This window comes from Falco peregrinus, chromosome 15 (genome assembly GCF_023634155.1).
Source record: "Falco peregrinus isolate bFalPer1 chromosome 15, bFalPer1.pri, whole genome shotgun sequence".
Lineage (NCBI taxonomy): Eukaryota > Metazoa > Chordata > Aves > Falconiformes > Falconidae > Falco > Falco peregrinus.
Window position 1 is genome coordinate 1,033,136 of NC_073735.1, and position 21,124 is coordinate 1,054,259.

At 53.1% G+C, this 21,124-nt stretch overlaps 1 protein-coding gene across 1 annotated transcript in view; it reads right to left on the bottom strand.

Moving 5' to 3' along the window:
- The window catches only part of POU2F3 (POU class 2 homeobox 3), a 42,495-nt gene extending 25,296 nt beyond the window's left edge, over positions 1-17,199 (bottom strand). Inside the window, exons 1-4 of the mRNA XM_013303755.2 lie at positions 16,992-17,199; positions 12,652-12,705; positions 11,850-11,918; positions 714-748 (exon numbers count right to left, since the gene is read on the bottom strand). Coding sequence (XP_013159209.2) covers positions 714-748; positions 11,850-11,918; positions 12,652-12,705; positions 16,992-17,199 — 366 coding nt within the window. The remainder of the gene's footprint in view (positions 1-713; positions 749-11,849; positions 11,919-12,651; positions 12,706-16,991) is intronic.
- Positions 17,200-21,124: the final 3,925 nt, after the last annotated feature.

Here is a 21,124-nt window from a genome sequence, read left to right on the forward strand (position 1 = left end):
AGAGCCATGTGTGAAAATCTCCAGGCACTCAGTGAGACAGGGGTTGCATTTAGTTGTATGAAGCAGGAGGATAACAGCAAACGCAACAAAGGCAACGGTCCTTCACACGTTCATTCGTAACTAGAACTTTCTTGCCCTGCAAGAAGCACTTGCTTTTATCTGCTGTCCCTTTCCCCACTGTCTTGCAAAGAGGTATTTGCCGTTGTAGGCAGGCCTGGTCTTGACCTACGCACTCCAAGACCTCAAACCACCTCATCTTCAGTCCTTGCTGATATTCCTGTGAGTCAGCTCTGTGCTCTTAGACTTGCATACCACAGGGCTTTCAGCGCCAGTGTCACAAGCAGTAGAAATGCATGGGACTTTGGGGCGGGATTTGCGCATTTGCCAGTGTAGCTGTGGTCCCTTTTGTATCTAAATGACAATGGAAAAAATTAAAAAGCCAGAAAAAGCCTCAAGCTAATGGTGATTTAAAGAAACTCTATAATTAACTGAACTTCTATGAAATAGGAAGGCCTGGAAACCAGAAGTTTAATCTGTCATTCTATCCCACAAAGGCAATTGGGAAGAACTTATGTGGTCTGTTTAATGGTAGCTTCTGACCTAACAGTTTTTATCTCTTAGCAGTAGCTGCCTGGGACTCAGCAAGATGAGCAATTAAAAAACAGTAATTCAAGAAAGCAGGAAAATACGTGGTAAGCCAGGGAGCGTCTTACCTGCCTGTTAAAGTCCAGCCCATTCTGTTCATTGCCTACAATGAAACAAACAGAAAAATACCTCAGCATTAATGACAGTCAACATAGATGTAAACTTTCCAGAGCTTAGAACACACATAACCCAAGAGGTGCTGCTAGCCCAGCTCAGTTTACTGTGAGAGCAATGAGAGGAGGGGGGAGGTGAAGTCAATGTGACAGCAGCAATGGAAGTACCAAGGCAGCTTCTGCAACATTTGGTGGTATCAGCCTTTCCTGAAGTGTAGCAGAAGCGCTTCTGCCTGGGAGACACCTGGCCAAGCAGTGAGGGTAGGGGAAAGCTCACTGTCTGCAAGGGAGATTCCAGCAGAGGTGAGCTGGAGGATGTTGCAAATCTCCAGGGAAATCCAAGACCAAGGCACTGTATGTGAAGCAAGAACTAACTGTGGGAGAGGATAGCAAACAGGTGGCCGTGGCTGTTAACCAGGGATCTTCAGGAACCCATGTGGCACTGAGTAATTATGGGATATCTAAAGGAACAGAGGGTGCCGTGGGGTTGTGCTCAAGAGGCGTCTCCTTGATTCCAAAAGAGATTGGCAGGCACAGGGGGAAAAATCAGACAGGTTTCAGCCTGAAGGTACCGCACAGGCCCTCACTCATTCCCCTTTGATGATAAACATCCCCCCCCCACCCCCCCCATCACACCTGCCAAATTCATCAAGAACATCACAGAGGAAAGGTTGTACGCTCCACAGATATGAATGCTTTAAGGGATTCCACGAAGCCTCTTTAGTTGCAAAGGCAACCCCAAGAAACCCCTTCCCTTTGCAATCCATTCCCTAAGTCACTCTCTTCCAGTCCAACTGAGTTTGTAATAAACAGTCTTAAATTGTTCACATCCCACTGGCACAAGCCCCCAGGGCCACCTCCTCCTGTTTTTTCCAGTATAACGTTCCCCATAAAGCATAGCCTGTACCCTGTGATCTGATCAAGCTTCAACACATCGTGTTTTTCAGTAGTTCATGTCTCTCTTGCAAAGAGTTGGAAAGCGGTTAAGAGAGGCTGTGCAGGCAGGAGTGCAAATCCAGCTCTCCCATTGACTTGCTTTCTTCATCTGAACAAGCCTCTACCCTACCCTAGCATGCAGTTTTTCAGCTTGCACCGTACACATAATATTCCCAGGTGAATCAGCACGGTTCTTTGAGATCCTCAGGGGGAGCGTGCTTGGTACAATTATTCATAGATGGCAAAATATTTTAGAGTCAACGATAACAATTTCATGGCACCCTGTTCTCTGCTATCTAGAAACAGCTCTGGAGATTTAATCAGCAACGTTAACAGCATTGGCTGCGGAAACTGAGCTGCCTTTGTTGCTCCAGTTAGGCTGAGCTGTAGGTCTTTGCTATGAAACAATACCGGAGCATTTCAGAGCAGAACAAGCTGTTGCCCCCCTGCTCTGAAACCTCCTCTGTCTTCTTACTGTCTGCAACTCCACCAAGATCTGCACCTTCTCCCCCAGCCTGTCTGCATTTCTGCTGTGCTGTAGCCAGCCCTTGCTTCTGTCTTCCTCCTGATCTGCTACTCAAAGGTTTTTCTCTTCCCAATCTCAGGTCTTTACCTTCGTCCGTGTAACTCCCTACTCTATGACAGCCTCCAACTTGCCACGTGCTTCCGTGCTCCAGCGCCTCTCGCTGTAACCATCTGCTCCCTGACCATCTCTCTCCAGCTGCTCCCGCCCGAGGAATTTGTTCATTCATTGCGTTCCAGCTCTACGCCCCAAGAGCCAACAACTGCACATATAACGATGGGAATGCTGATAGCGTTAATAGATGATCGCAATCAGTATCCACACACCTGAGCAGGACTGTGTGAGGATCTTCAAGGCCTGCAGTTTCTACCTTTGAAACCCACGGGGGGGTTTGATGCAATCTAAAGGCAGTAGCTAAAAGGAAGAAAGGCAAGGAGGAGAGGAGGAAATAAAGTTCCCAGTTGCTAAAATAGAACAGGAAGGAAAAGGCAATCTTCTGGTTTCTTGGATACAAGAAGTTTCGCTCACGTTCAGATGCAGCACGTTGATGAGGCAAGATTCAAAGACCTTGAGGGAAATCCCTGGGTGCCAGTGATGATGGCTCTGAGTCACCACCGTACACCCCAAAACTTGGAGCTTGAGATGCACAGCTGGAATGGAGTTTCACTCCATATCGCTACCGCCAGGCCCAAGCTCTCCCGCACTTTCTTTCCTCCTCCTCCAAGCTTCCCATCTCTTACTTTTTCCTCCCTTCACAATCAGGTGCAGCTGACAGACTGCTGCCTGCCTTTCCCTCTTCCTCCCCTACCAGGCCAGGCAGAACTTCCCCCAAGCCCTGCCCGCCGCTCTCGCGCGCGTTCCACTGCAGATGGACAGGGCTCTTCAGGAGCACCTCAGCCAGGTACTTTGTGACAGTGGAGCATACTGCAAATATGCACAGAGACTGACACTAACTCGGTTGTAGCTTGGGCGTCTAAGTCTGAGATAGCTGCCCCAGGCTGTCTTGGTAGACAGTGAGGAGAAATAGGCAGCTCCAGAGGCCATTCATCTGACCTATCTTAGACGCCTATCTTAAGCTGAGATGAATGGCCCTCTGGAGATGACTATTTCTCTTTATTGACTACAAAGGGACCCAGGGGCAACTAGTTCAGGCTTAGATGTCCAATAGTGAGATATTTAAAACTGGGCGAGGTTATTTCTACTCCCAGTGGTTATGTAAATGGGAGCTGGATACCCAAATCCCTTCAACGTTTCAGCAGGACCAGCGAGTGTTTGTGCACAGATTTATTTGCAAACAAATCTTGTCGTTTTCTGTTTCGTTAAAAGCTTGTGTTCAAGTAAATTGAAACTATTCCAGCTGCAAGCCGAGGTTCGGGTATGATGGGGATAACAACTCTCCTCTTTCAGGTAAATCAGTAACTTCCCTACAAATACTTTAAAAATAGACTCGGTTTCCTCCCAGTTTCTGTCAATATCAGGACTCACACTGAAGTAGTCATTTCTCTCCTTAAAGGAACGGGCTGTTCAAACAACAAGGATCTGCACTTAAGATTTAATCTTTTCTAGCTCCAGGAGATAAAAAGAAATAAAAGTGTAAGTGGCAGCAGATTCTCGGCTGCTGTAAACTGCCTGAACTCCACTAATACTAATGGAGCTTCACACCAGCCAACAACTTGCCTCTTGCTACACCAGCCAGACACAATGGGATCCAAAGTCTCCAGTGTCTGCTAGATGCAGTCCTCCCCTCCTTAAATTGCACCAAACTGGGGAAGCCCTGGGATTGTAAATGGAGAAAGATTGCTTTGAGCCCCTCGCACTGTGGTTCCTGGGAACCACTGCATCAAACCAGCCGTCATTCCCTGCTTTGTGGTTGTTCCGGACAGGGGGGGAAAAGGCAGCGATAAGCTCAGCTGGCTCCCCGCAGCACGCAGATGAGGACTGTGCTGCTCTCCTTGGTTCACCTGGCAGCTGTTTTGCATAGCACTGGCATCAGATCTGGTGCGAGTTTGCCTGGGGAGGTTTCTCTGGGGATGGGAGCAGCAGAACAGTTCCGGACAGCTTCCCCCCACCCGCTGCTGTTCCCCTCGCCTGGAACATGGCATTTGCTCTGGAAACCAAAGGCAAGCGCTCTATCAGAACCAACACAATTCCCACTGGAAGCCGCCGAGCCAGTCCGGCACTTGAGGATAAAATCAACGTAATGGGAGAAGAGTAAAATCAGGATTGCAGTGCGCCTTCATCTTCGCAAGGCAAATACATGCCACAACATGCAGATGTCACCTGTGGGGAGTGACAGCCGCCCGTGGCTCTTCACCCGACGACAAAAACAGGGCTGCAACCAGAAGGCTAACCTTATCCCCCTTCCCACCCAGCTACACGCTTAATTTGCCTCACAGTTTGATCTCAGCTGCACAGAAGGGACAGGGAATTAGAAGGTGATTTCAATCTTTAACAGGTGTTGGGGAATTCCCACAGGGAATCAGTTTTTTGCCGCGTGCATTTGGGAGGGAAATTCAGAACAGCTGAATGGCGATGGAGGAACAGTGCCAGGCAGACACCAGGCAGGGGATTCAGCTGCCTGGGCTTAGATGTCTAATTTTTAGGTGTCTACTTCTGAGCCAATTGCTCTAGGCTCCCTTTACAGCCACGCAGAGGAAGCAGGCGCTTCCAGAGGGCAAGTCATCTCACCCCCAAGATAGATGGCAGAGAGATGAATCACCTTCTGGAGATACTTATTTTCATCGTTGACTGTACAAGGAGCCTGGGGTGAGTAGGTCAGGCTTCAGCCTCCAAGTATTGAATATCTAAAATTAAGATTAATCTCACCTATCCTGAAGATTTTAGCACTCCAGCTGATAAAGCGCAATGCCATCAGAGAGTGACAAAACAGGCCAGATGCAGAGCGCCTTACAATGTGCATTTTCTAGAAGCTGAGAAATTAACTTGTTCACACTAACTGAGACAAGAGTCACATCTCTCACCTCAAACAACAATTGGAGTTAAAAAATTACCCAAGAGCTGGTAAAGAAAAGAGCGGCAACAACTATGGTAACTGCAAACAACACTTGACCTGCATGCTGCACATGAAGCAAAATGCTCACCTGCACTGAGAAGGATGCGGTTCTATTAAGCAAAAAAGATACTCGGCATCAAGCACACTCCTCAGGAGTTTAATTCACTTTGGAGACTCAAGCAAATACCAAGCCATAGCCCTCACGCTAGCGTTCCCAGCAGTCAGACCAATGGCTTCTCCAGAACTAGCAGGAAAAAACCCAGGTGGTAGGAGCTCGCTTAAATCACCTTCTCTCCATTTTAGTGGCTGCCCCTAATTCCCTCCAGCTGTGTCCAGTAGCACTGGGGAGCAGAAGCTGAAGCTGATCAGGCACCAGCCAGTTCCCTGGAGCCTTAACGTGCCCTTCTGGGATGCTTGCTGCTCCAAGGCTTACCCTAAGGAGTGTTTTTTAAAGGGAGCAGGGGAAAGTGTGAACAGGATGGGGAGTTTTCGAGGCAGCCAGGTAGGGCTGCCGTTTTCATGTTCACCCTGTGCTCTAAAGACACAGACAGACCGCGCCAGGGCATCAGAGCATCTCCATGGGAAAGTTAGGGCTTGTCAGCAGGGAAAGTGAACCTGTGCTGACTCAGGCAGACAGCTACAGACTCCAGGGGAAGCTTTCACTGAAGACTCAAGTGTCTAATTTGGGTGGAAACCCCTGGGTTATAAAAACGCCTTTCCTTTGTCAGCAATGCCTCAAAGAAACCCCATCTTCTAGTCCCGCTGCAGCTCTGAGTGCAGCATACCCTTCGTGTGGGGCAGAAAGCAGGACAGCAAGTGTGGGAGACTCAGGCAGTTTCCAGAAGGAAACCTGAGGGCAGCCGTTGTTCCCACGGAAAACACTTCACCTGCAGGTGCTGGGAGAGGGCAAGTCTCTTCTCTTAGACCAGAGGCAAGAGGCAGATCAGACCAGCTCTTCCTTTGCCCCTCTGATTCAAGTCAAACCAGCCTTTTGTTCCCCTTTCCCCTCCCCGTCCTTTTTTATCCTCTTCCATAATGGGATGTTTAAGAAAAAAAAATAAAATAACCCAACCTCAAACCCTAATCACCTTCATTTGAATTTCAAATACCCCCCTCCTGGCCTCCCCCACGCCCCAACTGACTTGGAGCTGGGAATATGGAAATTTCTCCTGCTTGCCTTAAATGTGGCTGTGCTATGAAAATCATCAGCCTTATGCAAATCCTGAGCAGGCCCAATTGCCATAGCAACCAGCTGTTTCCAGCCCAACTGCTGCTGCTTTCATTTATTCAGGACTTGTCCTGGGGCTGTGCATGGCTGCGGGGGGGAAGAGACAAGAGAAATCCCGGAGGCTTTGAGGAAAGTTTCACCAGGGAGAGCTGGCCTTGGAGAGCAAAGGTGTAGCCAAGGACTAGGCTCAGCGTGGGGCCGGGGAAGGACAAGTTTCCTCAAAAGGCTTTGGCCTGGCCCTCTCTTTCCAGCCCCATCTGCCAAGGTAACAACAAAAGGCAGAAGACAGAAGCTGAGCCCGAGCAGCCCCCCGCGTGCAGCAAGGCGAGCCCCGCGCAGCAGGCAGTGCAGCCGGGGCACCCACCGCTCGTCTTGCACAAGCCATCGCGCTGCTCGGGCTGGCCCCCCTTGCCCCCACACGTGCCTTTTTGCCTGACTTAGAAGCTGACAGAGCTCGGAGCTCCATGCTCTGTCCCAGCCTGAGCCGTCACGTTTACAAGCGACCTGCGGTGGGAGCGCAGTGAGCCCCAGCCTTCCCGGAGCCCAGCGGAGCCCAGCGCTCCGCTCTGCCCGCAGCTGTGCCCGCTCCTGGGGACAGCAGCACCCACAGCAAAGAGCTTGTGCCCTGGCAAAGGGGTGGGAGAGGAGCCCAGGCCCCTCGCCTCAGGGCTGAGGAACAGAGGGGGCTTAAGCTCGTACAGGGAGTGCGTGGCAGAGGGGCAGACTGGGACAAGGTCTCTGGTTTTCCATCTGCCCTGATATGGATTTGATGCTGATGCCAAGTGCACTGACATAGAAGCCGGGGTGCAGGGAGGAACTTTTGCCTGGGTGGAAGCTTTGGCACCCAGTTTCAGAGCTGCCCTGGCTTTCTCTCCTCCGCTGCCAGGGGACCCTGGGTGTCTCGCGGCAGGAGGCATCTCATGCTGACTTCCTTCCCCAGGCACAAGCTGGATGAAGCCGAGGATGCAGGGGGAGAAGAACGACATTCCCAGGCATGTCTCCTCAACAGGGACACATTTGAACACCACAGGAGCAGATGCGTCGTAGCTCCTTACCACTTTCTTGGGGTTTAAAAGAAAGGGTCTCCTTCAGGGAGAAGATTTCTGCTTTATTCCTTCCTGGTGTGCTCAGATAGCTTACCCAGGCTGTGAGGGTTGGGTAACCCTGCTACTGGGGTCAGAGCCGGCCAAGAGCCCGGCTTTCCAGCCCTGTGTGCCCTCCCCATGGAACCGCGCCCCTCCACCTGGCTGCTGCTCCCCCAGAGCCTGGAGTGATGCAGCCCGGCGAAGCTGCCAGGTCAGCCAAGCGCCACTGTCCCAGGAGCAATACCAGCTGCTCCCGAGGCAGCGATTACGCCGTAGGGCTGTCCTATATTGCACCCACACATCCACACCCCAGCTGCTCTCCCCGTGCGCCGGGGTGCCCATCGCACCCCGCCCTGGGCTCTGGCAGGCCGGCCAGTTCCCCATGGTACAGGGTGGGGAGGGAAGATGTTCGGAGCGCCTGCAGCTATTCAGTTACCGATGGTTGTGTTTGAAGAGCTTCCCTATCGCCCTTTTGTTAAAGCTTTGGCTTCCCCCCCATAGCCTCAACAAATGAAATCAAAGGGAAGTAGCTTTGCTTGGTGTAACCTGTTTTGATCAAGCAGATAAACGGGGAACAAGTGTCTGACACAAACAAACAGACAGACAGAGGCAAGTCCCACCTCAGCATTTTGTTGCATCAGATACAGAGGGCTTAGATAAACCACAAGAAGGGGGAGATCTCTGCCTCTCGGCTTGAAGACCAGGGGCGACACTCTGCAGTGCCAAGCCCCCACAGTTCCCATAAAAAAAATCAGCCCAGAACTTGCTGGCATGGCTTTCATCAGTTTAAAAAGATGAAAAGAGCTTACAGCCAAGCATAAAACTCCTGCCTGTCATTACCCCCCATGGAGTCAGTGGGACTGCCGGTGAGCCCAGCTGAGCCCAGCCACGGCTGCCGCACACCAGGCATTAAACCACGCTGGCATCAGGCAGGAGAGGGCAAAGAGGACCCTCTGACTGGAGAGAGGACCCGGACCGGTCCCCAGCCTGGGGCTGACCTGCACAGCTCCTGGGTGATGGGGGGAGGCAGTCTGACCCACAGCCCTTGCCAGAGGCACTCGTGCCTGTTCCCCTCTTGCCCTTCTCACATGTACTGTGATAAAAAAGGCAGAGTAACATACAGGAAGGCTTAAGAGTCACAGGACTGGGCAAGGTAGGTGACGGTCCTTAGAATTTTGGGTGTTTAATTGTAGCTTTTTGTAAAATGGCAACATTTCACTACAACCAGTAGACGTGGCAGGCCCGTGGAATCAAACAAATGTGGGGGGTTGGAGAATATCTTGCTACAAAGCTTTGAAGCATTTTCTATGAAATCAGTGTTGACAAAAAACCCCAACAAAAACCAACAAACAAAAGCTTAGCTTTCTAACCTCCTATGAAAGATGAACAATTTTGACAATTTTCTCAAAAAAAAAACCCAACCAAAACCCCACGATTATTTTAAACACTTTCAAAGTAAAACAATGCCCTAAATTACCCCTTTTCCCCCTCTAAGCCTAGAACTGGCGGAGATATGAAAGGATGAGATTATGCTTCTGCTACTGACACTTCCCATCAGATCTTTAGGCATCAATTTTAGATCAAGGGCTTGGTTTACAAAAGCATTTTGGCACCCAACTCCCTCCAGTTTTTTTGTTTGTGTTTGTTTTTTTTTTTTAAAAAAAAAAACACAACTCTTTTTGGAGTCTGTTTGCATCTTTTGGTGATGAAAGGCCTTTGTAAATATGGACCTAGAAGGATTTTCGTTCTTTATAAGCTGTAATATTGTCAGTTTGGTAACTGCCCTCTCCTTTGGGGGTAATAAGATTCCTGGGGAGCTGTGTGGATTGGTCCAAATCATTAGGAAATGGGTCTTCAATTAATGAGTCATTGGAAAACAGATTTTCCCACATGAAGCTAGTAAACAAAACACTAAACTATTAGGTGTTGCAGTAAATATTCCTCTAACTATGTGTATAAGGGAAAATAAAAACTTCCAGGGAGTTTCAGTACAAAGAGCTTTGTTGTTTATAAAAACAGAATGGTCGGAAAGAGGAGGGGGGAAGCCAACAAAGATGTATAGAGGTTTTAGGTAAAGCATTGAGGCAGACCCTCCGTGGGCTTGGCTAGACGTGACTGCCCGTGGGGCTGATGTGCCAGCTTACGCCACCTGAAGTACAATATACACCCCTGAGCAATAGTGTGTGGGGCTGCCCTGGCCACCCTCCTCTCTGAGAGTCCTGCAGGGGACCGGTCACCCCGCAGGAGGGGTTGTGGCTGTTTGCTAGAGAGTCCCACAAGAAGCATCCAACTCTCTGCAGCGTCTCTCATCACAGCTAAGCCTGATGTGGTGATCTCTGACGATCCTGAAAGGATCAACCAGTCACGGGGGATGCATTAGAAGAAAGAATAATTTGAACAGGTTCCTTGTATCAGTCCGCAGGGAAGTGTCACTCTTTTGCAAATGAAGGAGATTTGCTTGTTCTGATTTCCCTGCTTGATTTGAAGGCTCCTAGAGCAGAGCTAGTGCTGCTGCAAACATTTTTGTTATTTTAAAACAAATTGACTTCACTTCTCTGCTTTCTTTTCTCAATTACCACTAGAAAGAGGTGCTACAGCTAACACTAATGCCTGTCTGGGCAGCTTAAGCTGAAAAACATATTTTACCCGATCAGCTGTGGTGCCAGCTTCTCACCTGTTTAACACTATTAACTACAGCAGCAGCAGCCAACGTCTCCCACTACATGTAGTACCAGCCAATACCAAACCCAAATACCAGCTCTCAATACACCTTCCCTAATCTTGATTCAACTATGTTATCCATCAACTCTGCGTGCCAAGATGCATAAAAACATCTCAGGAGCCTCTGGCTGCCAATTTAAGGCCCTGTGACAGCCACCAGGGTTTTCTGAAAGAGCTTAGGATGTTGGGGACATGCCTGTTGCGAGGCGGATGGGGAACATTTATCTCAAAAAACAACTTGGGGTCATCTGAAAGCCCTGAGCAGAAGCTGACCTGACCAAAGTCATTCAGAGTTCATGGATGTGAATAGATCCAGATTTTATCTCTACCTTAGATTATGTCAAATAACCCAGTTTAATTGCTGTGAGCACAGAGGAGCTCTAGTCCTCAGTGCAAGGTGTAAATAAAGTGGTAGCTTTAGTCCCATTAAAACATGCCTAGAGTTCTCTGGCTTTACCAAGATCTCATTTTTTCTAAAGTTATCTCAAATGACAGAAGTAAAAAAGAAACAGTGAAATCATTCTGTGTAAAGTTTTAATCTCCTGTCACACACACCCCACCCCAAGCTCAGGGGCTCTTCATTACTCAAGGAACAATGAGCCTTCTACATTCTTTCTGCCGGTTTTGGTTTTAAAAGGTGTTTATTTCTAAGTCTACAGGTGAGCCTCACAGTTTCTAATGATCTTAATTTGTCGTACCTAGTGGATGCTAAAATATTTCTTCTTATTATTTAGCTGTTTCTTGCCTGAAAGGGAATCTGACCATGAGCTTTTGTGAAATTACAGACTTGAGGGCTTGCATTCACAGCACGTTGCAGGCAGTAGCGGTCAGAAGCGATGCCAGAAAATACAAAACTGATTTTTCTGGTGTATATCACACCTTGTGGCAGTCCAGAAGTTGGTAAGTAACCTGGCAGAAATCAGTGTGAACACCAACACTATGATCTTCAGAGGATCACCCTGTTCTTCAGCTTCCCCTATTCAGGGATAGCTGGGGCTTCTAGCCATGGAGCAGTGAGAGTCGGAGCAGCCGTCAGGTGGGAGTAGTGGAGATGAGAAACCCAATCGTGCTTCAAGATGAAGAGCGATATATTTTTGCTGGAATTATCTAGCTGGATTTGATTATCCCTGAAGCCCCTTCCATTTTTCTACATATACGTGGCCAAAAACAACTTAGTCCCCAGGGAGTTTTGTCTAAGGAAACATTCCCGACACGAACCTTGTTTAAAATGAAGAGCTGTTTGTGCTAAACTGAGCAGACCAAGACCGTTTCAGTGGCATTATTCCTTTGGCAAGACGTGAGCATATTCCCATGCTAAACCCGCAGAGGACATTACTGAGACACACATGGGTTCACTGCCCTTCCAGAAGGACCTTGCATGCTGGTCAAGATACCAATGCAATCCTAGCCCCGAGCACATTCTTGATCAACTCTCAGCCTGGTTGGAAGAGCGCAAGGTAGCAGCAACAGGAGTCGAGCAAGGCACGGACAGAAACTTCCAGCACCTGTGCCCCCCCTTTTCTTTTCCTTCCCTTCCCTCCTCAGGCTCCCTCACCTTGCCCCCCACATCCCGGACCCTCCTTACCTGGCTCCACCTGGTCAGGTTCATGCCGAGTATCTGTGGAATCTGCCGCATCACCGCTCATCTTGATCTCTGGAAAAGGAGGCACAACTGATTTTAATAACAGGTCACAGTCCCAGGCAACAGGCACATGTGGCTGCCACTAAACAGCACAAATGAATGTGTAATTATAATAAACCATCAGACTTTCAAATTTCTGATTCCTCAACATACAGTCACTAGAATATTCATCAGCTCCGAGGATGCACTTTCCCTCCTGTTGCTCTTTGCATCCCCCTCGTTCCTTCCCCCCCTCCCCAATTTGCTGCTGTGTTCCCACCTTTCGCATGCTCCTCTCCTGTGCCGAGGATGAGGGGTTGTCTAAGCACTGGGAGCCCTCCTTGCCTCTGGTGAGGCTCCCAGTTTGACACCGTCCTCCATCACACCTGTAGAGGCAGGGGGTCCCTCCCAGCTTTTCCCTCCTCTCCCACACCCTCTGTGCCTTGGGACGGCTCAGCCGGGCCAGTGCTTGGTGCCCTACCTACGGCGAGGACCAGCAGAGCAAGGTGCTCTCAGAGAGGGACATGAAGTCTCCCTTCTCCTCTCTCCCCCTTGCAAACTGAGCTGATTTCTCTCCTGAAGTCTGATCCCTGCTTGCAGACCCTGCTTTCTCCCACATGCATGTGCTTGCACCCCTGGCAAACCACGAAGAAGCTGCCTGGCTCCAAAGCACTGTCCCCAGCCCAGGAGCAAAAGGAGTGCTTTGCCATCAAGCTCTGGCATATTTCCCCCCATCCTTATCAATGCCAATAAATTCATCATTTACCCTTGAAGTGATGGCTGCCACCACACCCGGGGCCACTTTCTCCTTCGGGGACAGCTGAAAGACAAGGTGGGAATAGTCAACTTTACACTGGATTGCTCATCTCCTCCTTAAAAGAGGCAAAGTACACACCAGTGAAAGAAGGAAGAATATCTATTCAAATTCAGATGGACACCCCCTCCTCTTCTACCCTTTCCATGGGAATTTTAACTCTTTCCAGGCTAGTTGGGGGGGGGGAAAAAAAAGATAATTTTTTTTATAAAGAACCGACGGATTTGCATGTGCTTCCTGCAGCGAATCCCGGCCACAGGAGTCACCCCATTTGCATCGGGCAACAACACCACTGTGGAAGCAGGGCCAGTGTTTGCTGTGGTTTTGCTGGGGTAGAAGAGACAGGTGGAAGCCTTCTTAAAAGCATCATGCAAACCTTTTCCTCTTTCCTGTGTATGCCTTGCGTTATTTCCAAACGGCCAAGAGGGTGAGAAGAACCCTATATACCCATTTCCCTCTATTACTCACACTAAAACAGGCAGGCCTTTTTGTTTGTTTGTTCAGGTTTTCTTTTCCCCTATTCAAACTTCCAGTATGCAAATGGAAGGTTATCTGCTTTTGGGGCAAAACTGAACAGCTTTGTTCAGGTTGAAGTTTGAAACTTTTTCATCAGCAAATGAATAAAGGAAGAAAAAAGTCAAGATTTTATACCAGAGGCAGAGTGAAGAAACCTTCACATACTTCAGAAACTGCTTTTCCTTAAATTGTATTAAGGACTGAGGGGGGGAAAGGAGAGAGAAAAGAGTTGTGGGAATTCTTTTCCCCCCCTTCAAATAAATCCTCTGTAATTAAGACATGAACATTTAGTGGGGCTTCTAAGCATTTCTACTGCAGGAAGAGTAATTATCATCAGCTATAAACATCTTCTTGTCTTGTAACACTGCCAAGGGACCCTAACTTAGGCAATCTACAAAGCATAAAGTTTTGTTTGCTGCCAAAAAACATCTTAAAAAAAAAAAAAGGAAAGCCAAGTTCTCATAAAATAGAGCAAGAAAAATCTTAATCCATGCAGAAGTTCAGTGCTTGCTTTACTGAGAAAGTCTGCAAGTTTGCAAAAAAGCCCAAACAGGTTTCATCATGAGCACACAAATAATGAATGAACGCACGTTACTGAAAAAAATTTATCTAATCCCCAAGACCAAGGAGCCCCTTATGAGCACAGAGCAAAAGACAGAGCATTTCAGACAGAGCTGAGAGGAAGGCACAAAAGCAAACCCTAAGGAATTCCCCCCTCTCACAGGAGCAAACCTGCAGCCCCTCTGCCATTTGTAACCTGGGGTGGGTGGGGAGGAGAGGAGGGATTGCAGCTGCAACCTGATTACATATCACATGCCACCTATCACTTAAACTCCCTCCTCCTGGAGTCAGGAGATAACAAGATACCCTCTGATTCTCTCACGTGTAGAGCAGAATTGTATTTTCACAAAAAATCAAATTCCCATTGTAGACATACACAAACTATTACAGTTTAAAAATCTGAAGTGAGGGGGAAGAAAAAGAGAACCCTTTTGATCAAGGCCCACCGATCTGAGTGGTTTGGGGCTGACCAGCTTATTTATACCTATGGACACCAGTGTAGCGCCAGCCATCCTCCAAGGGATCCTCAAGAACAGGGAGCAGACGTACAGAGGAATTGCTTTCTAACGTGATGTAAGTGTAACCAAGTTAAAGGCAACACCTTGTTATGGCCGCTCAGGAGGCTGCCACTGTAAAGCAGGACAGTGATGCGTCTGGATTTGACTCCTGCTCCATCTGAAAAAACACCTCAAGACAAGGCAGGCTGTGAGACTGAGTCCAGCTAAATGCCGGCTTCTTCCATACGGCTTTGCCATGTTGGCAATACACGGAGAATAAGCAGGCTAGTAAAAAAATCTCTGGGAAAAATAATGCAACTTAGGACTGCCTAACTCCTAACCACAGACCCATTAGGAGCCGCCACTGTGGCCTGGGCCATATTAAAAATGTGCTGCTGTACCTCAGCTCGCAAACATACCTGGGGTAGGGGCAGTCTGGTTTGTTTGCCCAGACCAAAGAAACCATACCAGTGCAGACACTTCTCTGGGGATATATCTGCATCTCTATTTTTGCTGAAACAAATGGTGTCAGCAAATAAAGCTTTCCCAAGCCCTTATAGTTGTTCAGACATGGGCACTAGGGTAAACCAACCTGATGACTTTCAAAGGAAAAAGGAAAGCTGGTGGTGGTGGTGGGGAAACCCAGCTTGGCTGAGACCATTACCCAGAGCCTATTGAATTTTCTGTGCTTTAGGTGTCCAGACCCTCCAGAGGCTGCAGGCAGGTGACCTGTCCCAATGCCTGGGGAGGAGGAGGAGGTGGCCCAGCCAGGGAAGGTGCTGCTGCAGGGAAACCCTCCCGGCAGGGATGCGAGGCCGGAGCAGCCCACCCTCACCTTGCACACTGCGTCTTCCCTGCATGGGCAGAGCAGAAGCAGCTCTGCAAGCAGCTCACGGCAAGGCCTTGCTGTGCAGGGACCCCAGGACTGAACTTGCTGAAGTGCCTTTGCACAAGGAGGGAAGCGCCCTCCCACCAGCACTGAGCTCCCGCACGCGAGAGCGGTTGGGCCCAGGCTGGTCTCCCTCCCTGCGAAAAGACGGCTTAAACCCTAGGCTCTCCTGGCAGATGGCAGGGTGGGATGATATGGGAGAATGGAAGTTCAGTACGCACCCAGCTCTGCGCAGCTGCCGGCCAAATCCACCCTGGGAGTGATGCCACTGGCTTTGACAGAGGGCACCGTATCGATTTTGGGAATCTTCTCATGAAGAAAGAGTCGCCCACAAGCAAAGCAGATGGGTGGATAGGAGCCTGCGGGGGATGCGTCCCCGAGAGACACCACACACAAGCACACCCATTGCAGGTGCTCAGACTAGTCAGGCTCACACGCCGAGCCAAGACCATGAGCCTCACACCTCCCGCAGCCTCTCCTTGTGGCTGGCCGGCGGCACCAGGGGCTCCCCCGCTGCCCTCCCGGTGGCTGGCCAGGGAACCAGCCTGCTCAGCGGGGACCGGCCAGCCCGGAGGGGCTGCTGCCACCCCAGAGCCATGGGGAGAGCAACGCCAGGGAGCAGAGGCTTTGGCCGCCTCTGACAGCCCGCTGCAGGCTGACACTGCGTTAGGTGACGGCACTGCCGCAGCACCTGGCTTGCCCTGCAGGCCTGTCTGTGAGCCCACAGGCCAGCAGGGCCTGGTGAGGGGCTACAGGCACTGACCACGGAGCCCAAGGTCTCCCCTGCACAGCGGGACCACCCAGCACCCGTGCTTCACTGCAGCGTGCCAGGAGGGGCGCAGAGGGACCGAGCCTGGGACAGAGCGATGGCCATACCCACCCCCTCCCCTCCACACCTGGGGACAGCGAGCAGGGGTCCTGCTGCACAAAGCACCAGCAGGGCAGGTGGTCCCGTACCCCCAGCATCCTGCTGCCTGCCCCTGCCGCAGGAGGGGCTGTCAGGATCTGGCCTTCGCTGCTGCCGCCACTCTGCCCCTGCCCCAGCGGCACCCGCAGCTCCGGTGTGCCCGGGGCACCGTCCCTCCCCTCAAGCACAGGGGCTTTTGCTGAGGGCAGAAGCTAAACTCACTCTGTCGGGGCGAGCCAGAGCTCAGCACGGCTCCAAGGGATTTGGCAGTGATTGCTCTGGTTCCCCAGCGAATTGCAAAGAGGTCTTCTCAGCAAAGATGTGGGACTACCTAAGCTGTACTTCTGGATCAGACCCCCTGGAAGGAGTCTGTCTCTTTCAGAGTGTCCCTGTTCATTCATTCCTCACTCAACTCAGCCTCCTACAGCTCCCTCCTCATTCATTTTTCCCTCCTTTTCCCTCTTTGTCATTAACTTTTCTCCTTCCAACCCACGTTCCATCTCGCTCTCACTCTCTCACACATGCACTCCCCTCCGCCTTGCTGCATCTCTGTGAATTTATCCCCTCTCACTCCTCCCAGCTTTATCCCAATGACTGGACCCCCAGGTCAGGCACTAAAAGGTCATTTTCCAGGTTCCCGAGACACTTCTGTGCTCTGCTCCCCCACCCACGTTAGGGCTGGCAGCATGAGCGGTGCACCCACATTGTGGGCATGGCTTGGCAGCCCCCTGAACAGGATCAGGGCAGCATCCATCCCCGGGTAGGACTGTGGGCACTGAACCATGCGCTCCAGCGGGAGAAAAGAGGAGGGAAAGGAGGGAGGAAAGGTCACAGGAATCGGAGCAATCCTGTTTCCTGCCCAAGTCCACGGTCTCAGCTACACGGTGAGCTCCAGCCCGATCCTTCCTCAAGTGCTCTTTACCTGCGTGCACAGACTCCAGGTTCACCATCCTGCTGGTGGAGGGAAATCCGCGGTGCGCCCAGCCTCCTGCCGTCAGCCCCAGGTTGCCAGGGGCTGCCAGTTTGCCCTCCCTCCTCTGCCACCCGCTGCCTCTCAAACCAGGCGTGGGTCCGCTCCCGAAGGGATCTAGAGCTCCATTGCCTGTTGCCATGCAGGGCCAGGTGAGCATGCGGCGCCGCGCCACGCCTCGCCCCACCTCCGGCTCCCTTGGGTGCCCTGACACCCAGCAGCCTGGCGCCCGGCCCATGCAAAAGCACCATTTGCATATTAGTAACTCGGGAATGGATGAGTCCCTGCAGCGCTACCAGGGCGTGGGGTGGGGTGGGAAGGAGGGAGGAAGGAAGGCAGTTTGCCCGCCTTCACCCGCACAGATACACCCCACAGCACCTGCCTGCTGGGTTGTGAGCGGGGGGCTTTGCGGGGGCTCCGCCGTCAGCCCCAGTCTGAGTTGTCCCCTTGTGGACAGGCTTTTGGCTCTGCCCCTTCCAACGTGCAGGTAAGAGAGGCTGAGGCATGGAGCCAAACTGGGCAGCGGCTGCCAGCACCCAGAGGGGAAGGCACCTGGAACAGTCCCCCTGGTCGGCAGCCCCTTCACTTAAATCCTGGGGTCTCTGCAGCGTGAGCCACGAGAGCAGCCTGTGCGGCTGAGTCTCTGCAACCCGTAGGTCTGGGTCTGGGCTGAACCTTAACGACGCCGTGTGAAACAAACCAGCACAGAAAGGAAAGTTAAGAGCAGAAGGATAACCCGGCCTGGCTAAAGACACAGGGCAGGGTTAGGATCAGCACACGGAGTCTCCCCTTTCCTGACCCGTACTCTGTGGTACATCAGGCCCCCAAGAAGAGGAGAGAAGTGGCAGACAGCCTCCTCCTCCTCCTCCTCCTCCTCCATGTTGTTTAAAGCTGCAGTATTTAGCCGAATTCCAGGGAAGCCAGGGAAAAAAATCCCCTAATGTTGGCTTCTTCTGCAGAAAGCTGCCAGAGGCCAGATCCTCAGCCTACGCTCTGTGCTGCGACAGGCACCAACAGCCACCCCGATGGACCCAGGCACTGCGGTTGCCCCCGTCCCTGCCGTTCACTGCCTTGATGACCCCTACCACAGCCGGGGGTAGCAGGACGCCTGTGTTAAACGCCTGAGCTCCAGCGCTGCTCAGCCCCCTCCTGAAAGCGTTAACACGCTCAGTTGGCAGCTGCCAGGTACAAGCTATCACACATTCATCTCTCCCTGCCTAATTCACGTTCCAGGGCTCTTGGCTTTCCCACATACTGCTCTCCCTCCCTGGAAAGACAGGTTTCTGTGAAGAGATGGGTGGGCGGGCGAGCAGGCTCCCCAGCCTTCCCTCCAACCCAGCCTGACGACGTTATGGGGCTGGAGCGCCTGCCCTCGGCGGTCAGGGAGGGCATCCTCAGCAGAGGGCATAGCGCTGGGAGGAAAGGGCGACGTGTCAAAGAAAGCTCTAACAAGGAAAAAGTGGAGGAAAGTGAGAGGGAGAGGTGGAAGGGGGTAAGCAGGAAGAGGGGAAGTTCCCGGGTCAGACTAACATTTGCAGGACAGGGCGCGAGGGGACATCCCGGCAGGCTGGCTCAGTGCTCCAGGAAGCAGAGAGGTGACACGAGGTAGTTTGCGCAGGCAGCTTGTTCCGAGCTGCTGGAGGGGCTGGACTCCTGCCACCGAGCTGAGCCTGTGTCAGCGGAACCACAGCCATTCAGGCCCTGATCCTCGGGCTGTTCCTGGCCAGCTGCTGCTAGCGTTTTCAGCATGACCCCCATGTCTGGGTTTTCCCCATCTTGAAGATTGACGCGATCAGGTGTCTCCACTGCGTCAAACATGGATTTGCTGGTGGCTCCCAGCCAGCTTGAAGGGCCTCTGGGGCACAGAAGAAAGGCCCTGGAAAGGCTGGGGACCACGAGAGCTCTCCTTCCCCACCACATCAGAGACCCTTTTGTACACCAAGCAGGAAGTTCACTTGACACCCATCTTTTCTCTTCTGCTGCCCAGTGCTTTTCTCTTGCTCCAGAGGGGAGCAGCCTGTCCTGGAGCCCCAGGCAGGCAGGTCCTCCCCAGCAAGTCTTCCAGGTGGGCAGGAATCCCGAACATCCCCCAGCCAGGGATGCTGTCCCAGCCCTGGGCAGGGCCACAGTGCCCTCTCTCCTGGCCCCGTGGGTGCTGCCCAGAACAGCCAGCAATCCTCCAGCCACCAGTCTGGCCCTGCAGCTGGTGACATCTGCTTTTTCTGACTTATTTTGTGGTCAATGAAACAGCAGGAAAAAACCAACCAACATTTAGGTGCTTTTCTCCCCAAACGGCTGTGGGAGCACAGCCCTTCACCTGGGTACCCTTGGCTTCACTGATCACAGTGACAACACAGGCAAAAGAGAATACACCCTCCTGATCATGCTACCCAAGACACCTCTGCTACCCACAGAGAGAAGTAGTAGGGGTCAGATTGCAGCAGCATCACTCCTTTCTGTTCTGGAAATAAGACCACCTTCTCCAGGCAAAGGCAGATTTGCTTTAACACTGCCCTGAGATGATCACACCTAGATGCCAGCAGATGCGCTGGTTGGTTTGGTTTTTTTCCATGGCCATCAACAAATGATCAGTCCGCTCTCATCCTCACTGTACGCATGTGTTCCCCCACTCCTGCTGCCAGCGTTTATTCCCTTCTTGGAGGAAGATAAGCTCCGCAGATAGTGCTTGATTTATGGAGTATGGCCTTTGGACAGGCTGAAAGCACAAACTGCAGAAAGATGTTACAAAATCCCCACTGCTTTTTCCTAGCAGCAAGGATTTATACCAGCACTCCTGGCCAACTGCGCCTTCCCTCCGTGCCAAGAAGGTCTCCTGCCTCCACCTGCAGCAGCTGCTTTTTCAGGGTGTTATTTGAGTGCATCAACAAGGATTTTTCTTTGGAAAGGCAAATGCACCGCAGTGCAGTTCTAGTGAGGCTCGGCGGGACAGCGCGACCTTGCAGGGGCCGAGCTGCAGCGCTGTCATCGGGGTGGCGGTGGCGGGAGGGTCCGTGCAGTGCGGGCAGCGCGGGCAGCGGGGGCAGCGGGGGCAGCGGGGGCAGCGGGGGCAGCGCGGGCAGCGCGGGCAGCGGGGGCAGTTGGGGCAGTGGGGGCAGCGGGGGCAGCGGGGGCAGCGGGGGCAGCGCGGGCAGTGGGGGCAGTGGGGGCAGCGGGGGCAGCGGGGGCAGCGCGGGCAGTGCGGGCAGTGGGGGCAGCGCGGGCAGCGGGGGCAGCGCGGGCAGTGCGGGCAGTGGGGGCAGCGGGGGCAGCGGGGGCAGCGGGGGCAGCGCGGGCAGCGCGGGCAGTGGGGGCAGCGCGGGCAGCGGGGGCAGCGGGGGCAGCGCGGGCAGTGCGGGCAGTGGGGGCAGTGGGGGCAGCGGGGGCAGCGGGGGCAGCGCGGGCAGTGCGGGCAGTGGGGGCAGCGCGGGCAGCGCGGGCAGCGCGGGCAGTGCGGGCAGTGGGGGCAGCGCGGGCAGCGGGGGCAGCGGGGGCAGCGCGGGCAGTGCGGGCAGCGGGGGCAGCGCGGGCAGTGCGGGCAGTGGGGGCAGCGGGGGCAGCGGGGGCAGCGCGGGCAGTGCGGGCAGCGGGGGCAGCGGGGGCAGCGCGGGCAGTGCGGGCAGTGGGGGCAGCGGGGGCAGCGGGGGCAGCGGGGGCAGCGCGGGCAGCGGGGGCAGCGCGGGCAGCGCGGGCAGCGGGGGCAGCGGGGGCAGTGCGGGCAGCGGGGGCAGCGGGGGCAGCGCGGGCAGTGCGGGCAGTGCGGGCAGCGGGGGCAGTGCGGGCAGCGGGGGCAGCGGGGGCAGCGGGGGCAGTGCGGGCAGCGGGGGCAGCCCGTGGCCCCGCCGCGCAGAGCCGCGCTCCGCCAGCACCCACTGGTGGAGGCCGGGCAACCTGCACCGCAAAGCGGCACCGCCGGGCTTCAGCCCCCGGGCAGGGCTCCCGGCAGGCGGCATTCCCTTCGAGAAAGCCGAGACACCCCTCCCGCCCACGGCTGGGGGCTGCAGCGCGCCGGGGAGACGTGCCCACCTCCCCCACCTCCCCCCGGAGCCCCCCCCGGAGCCCACGCAAACCCAGCACCGCTCCGGGGC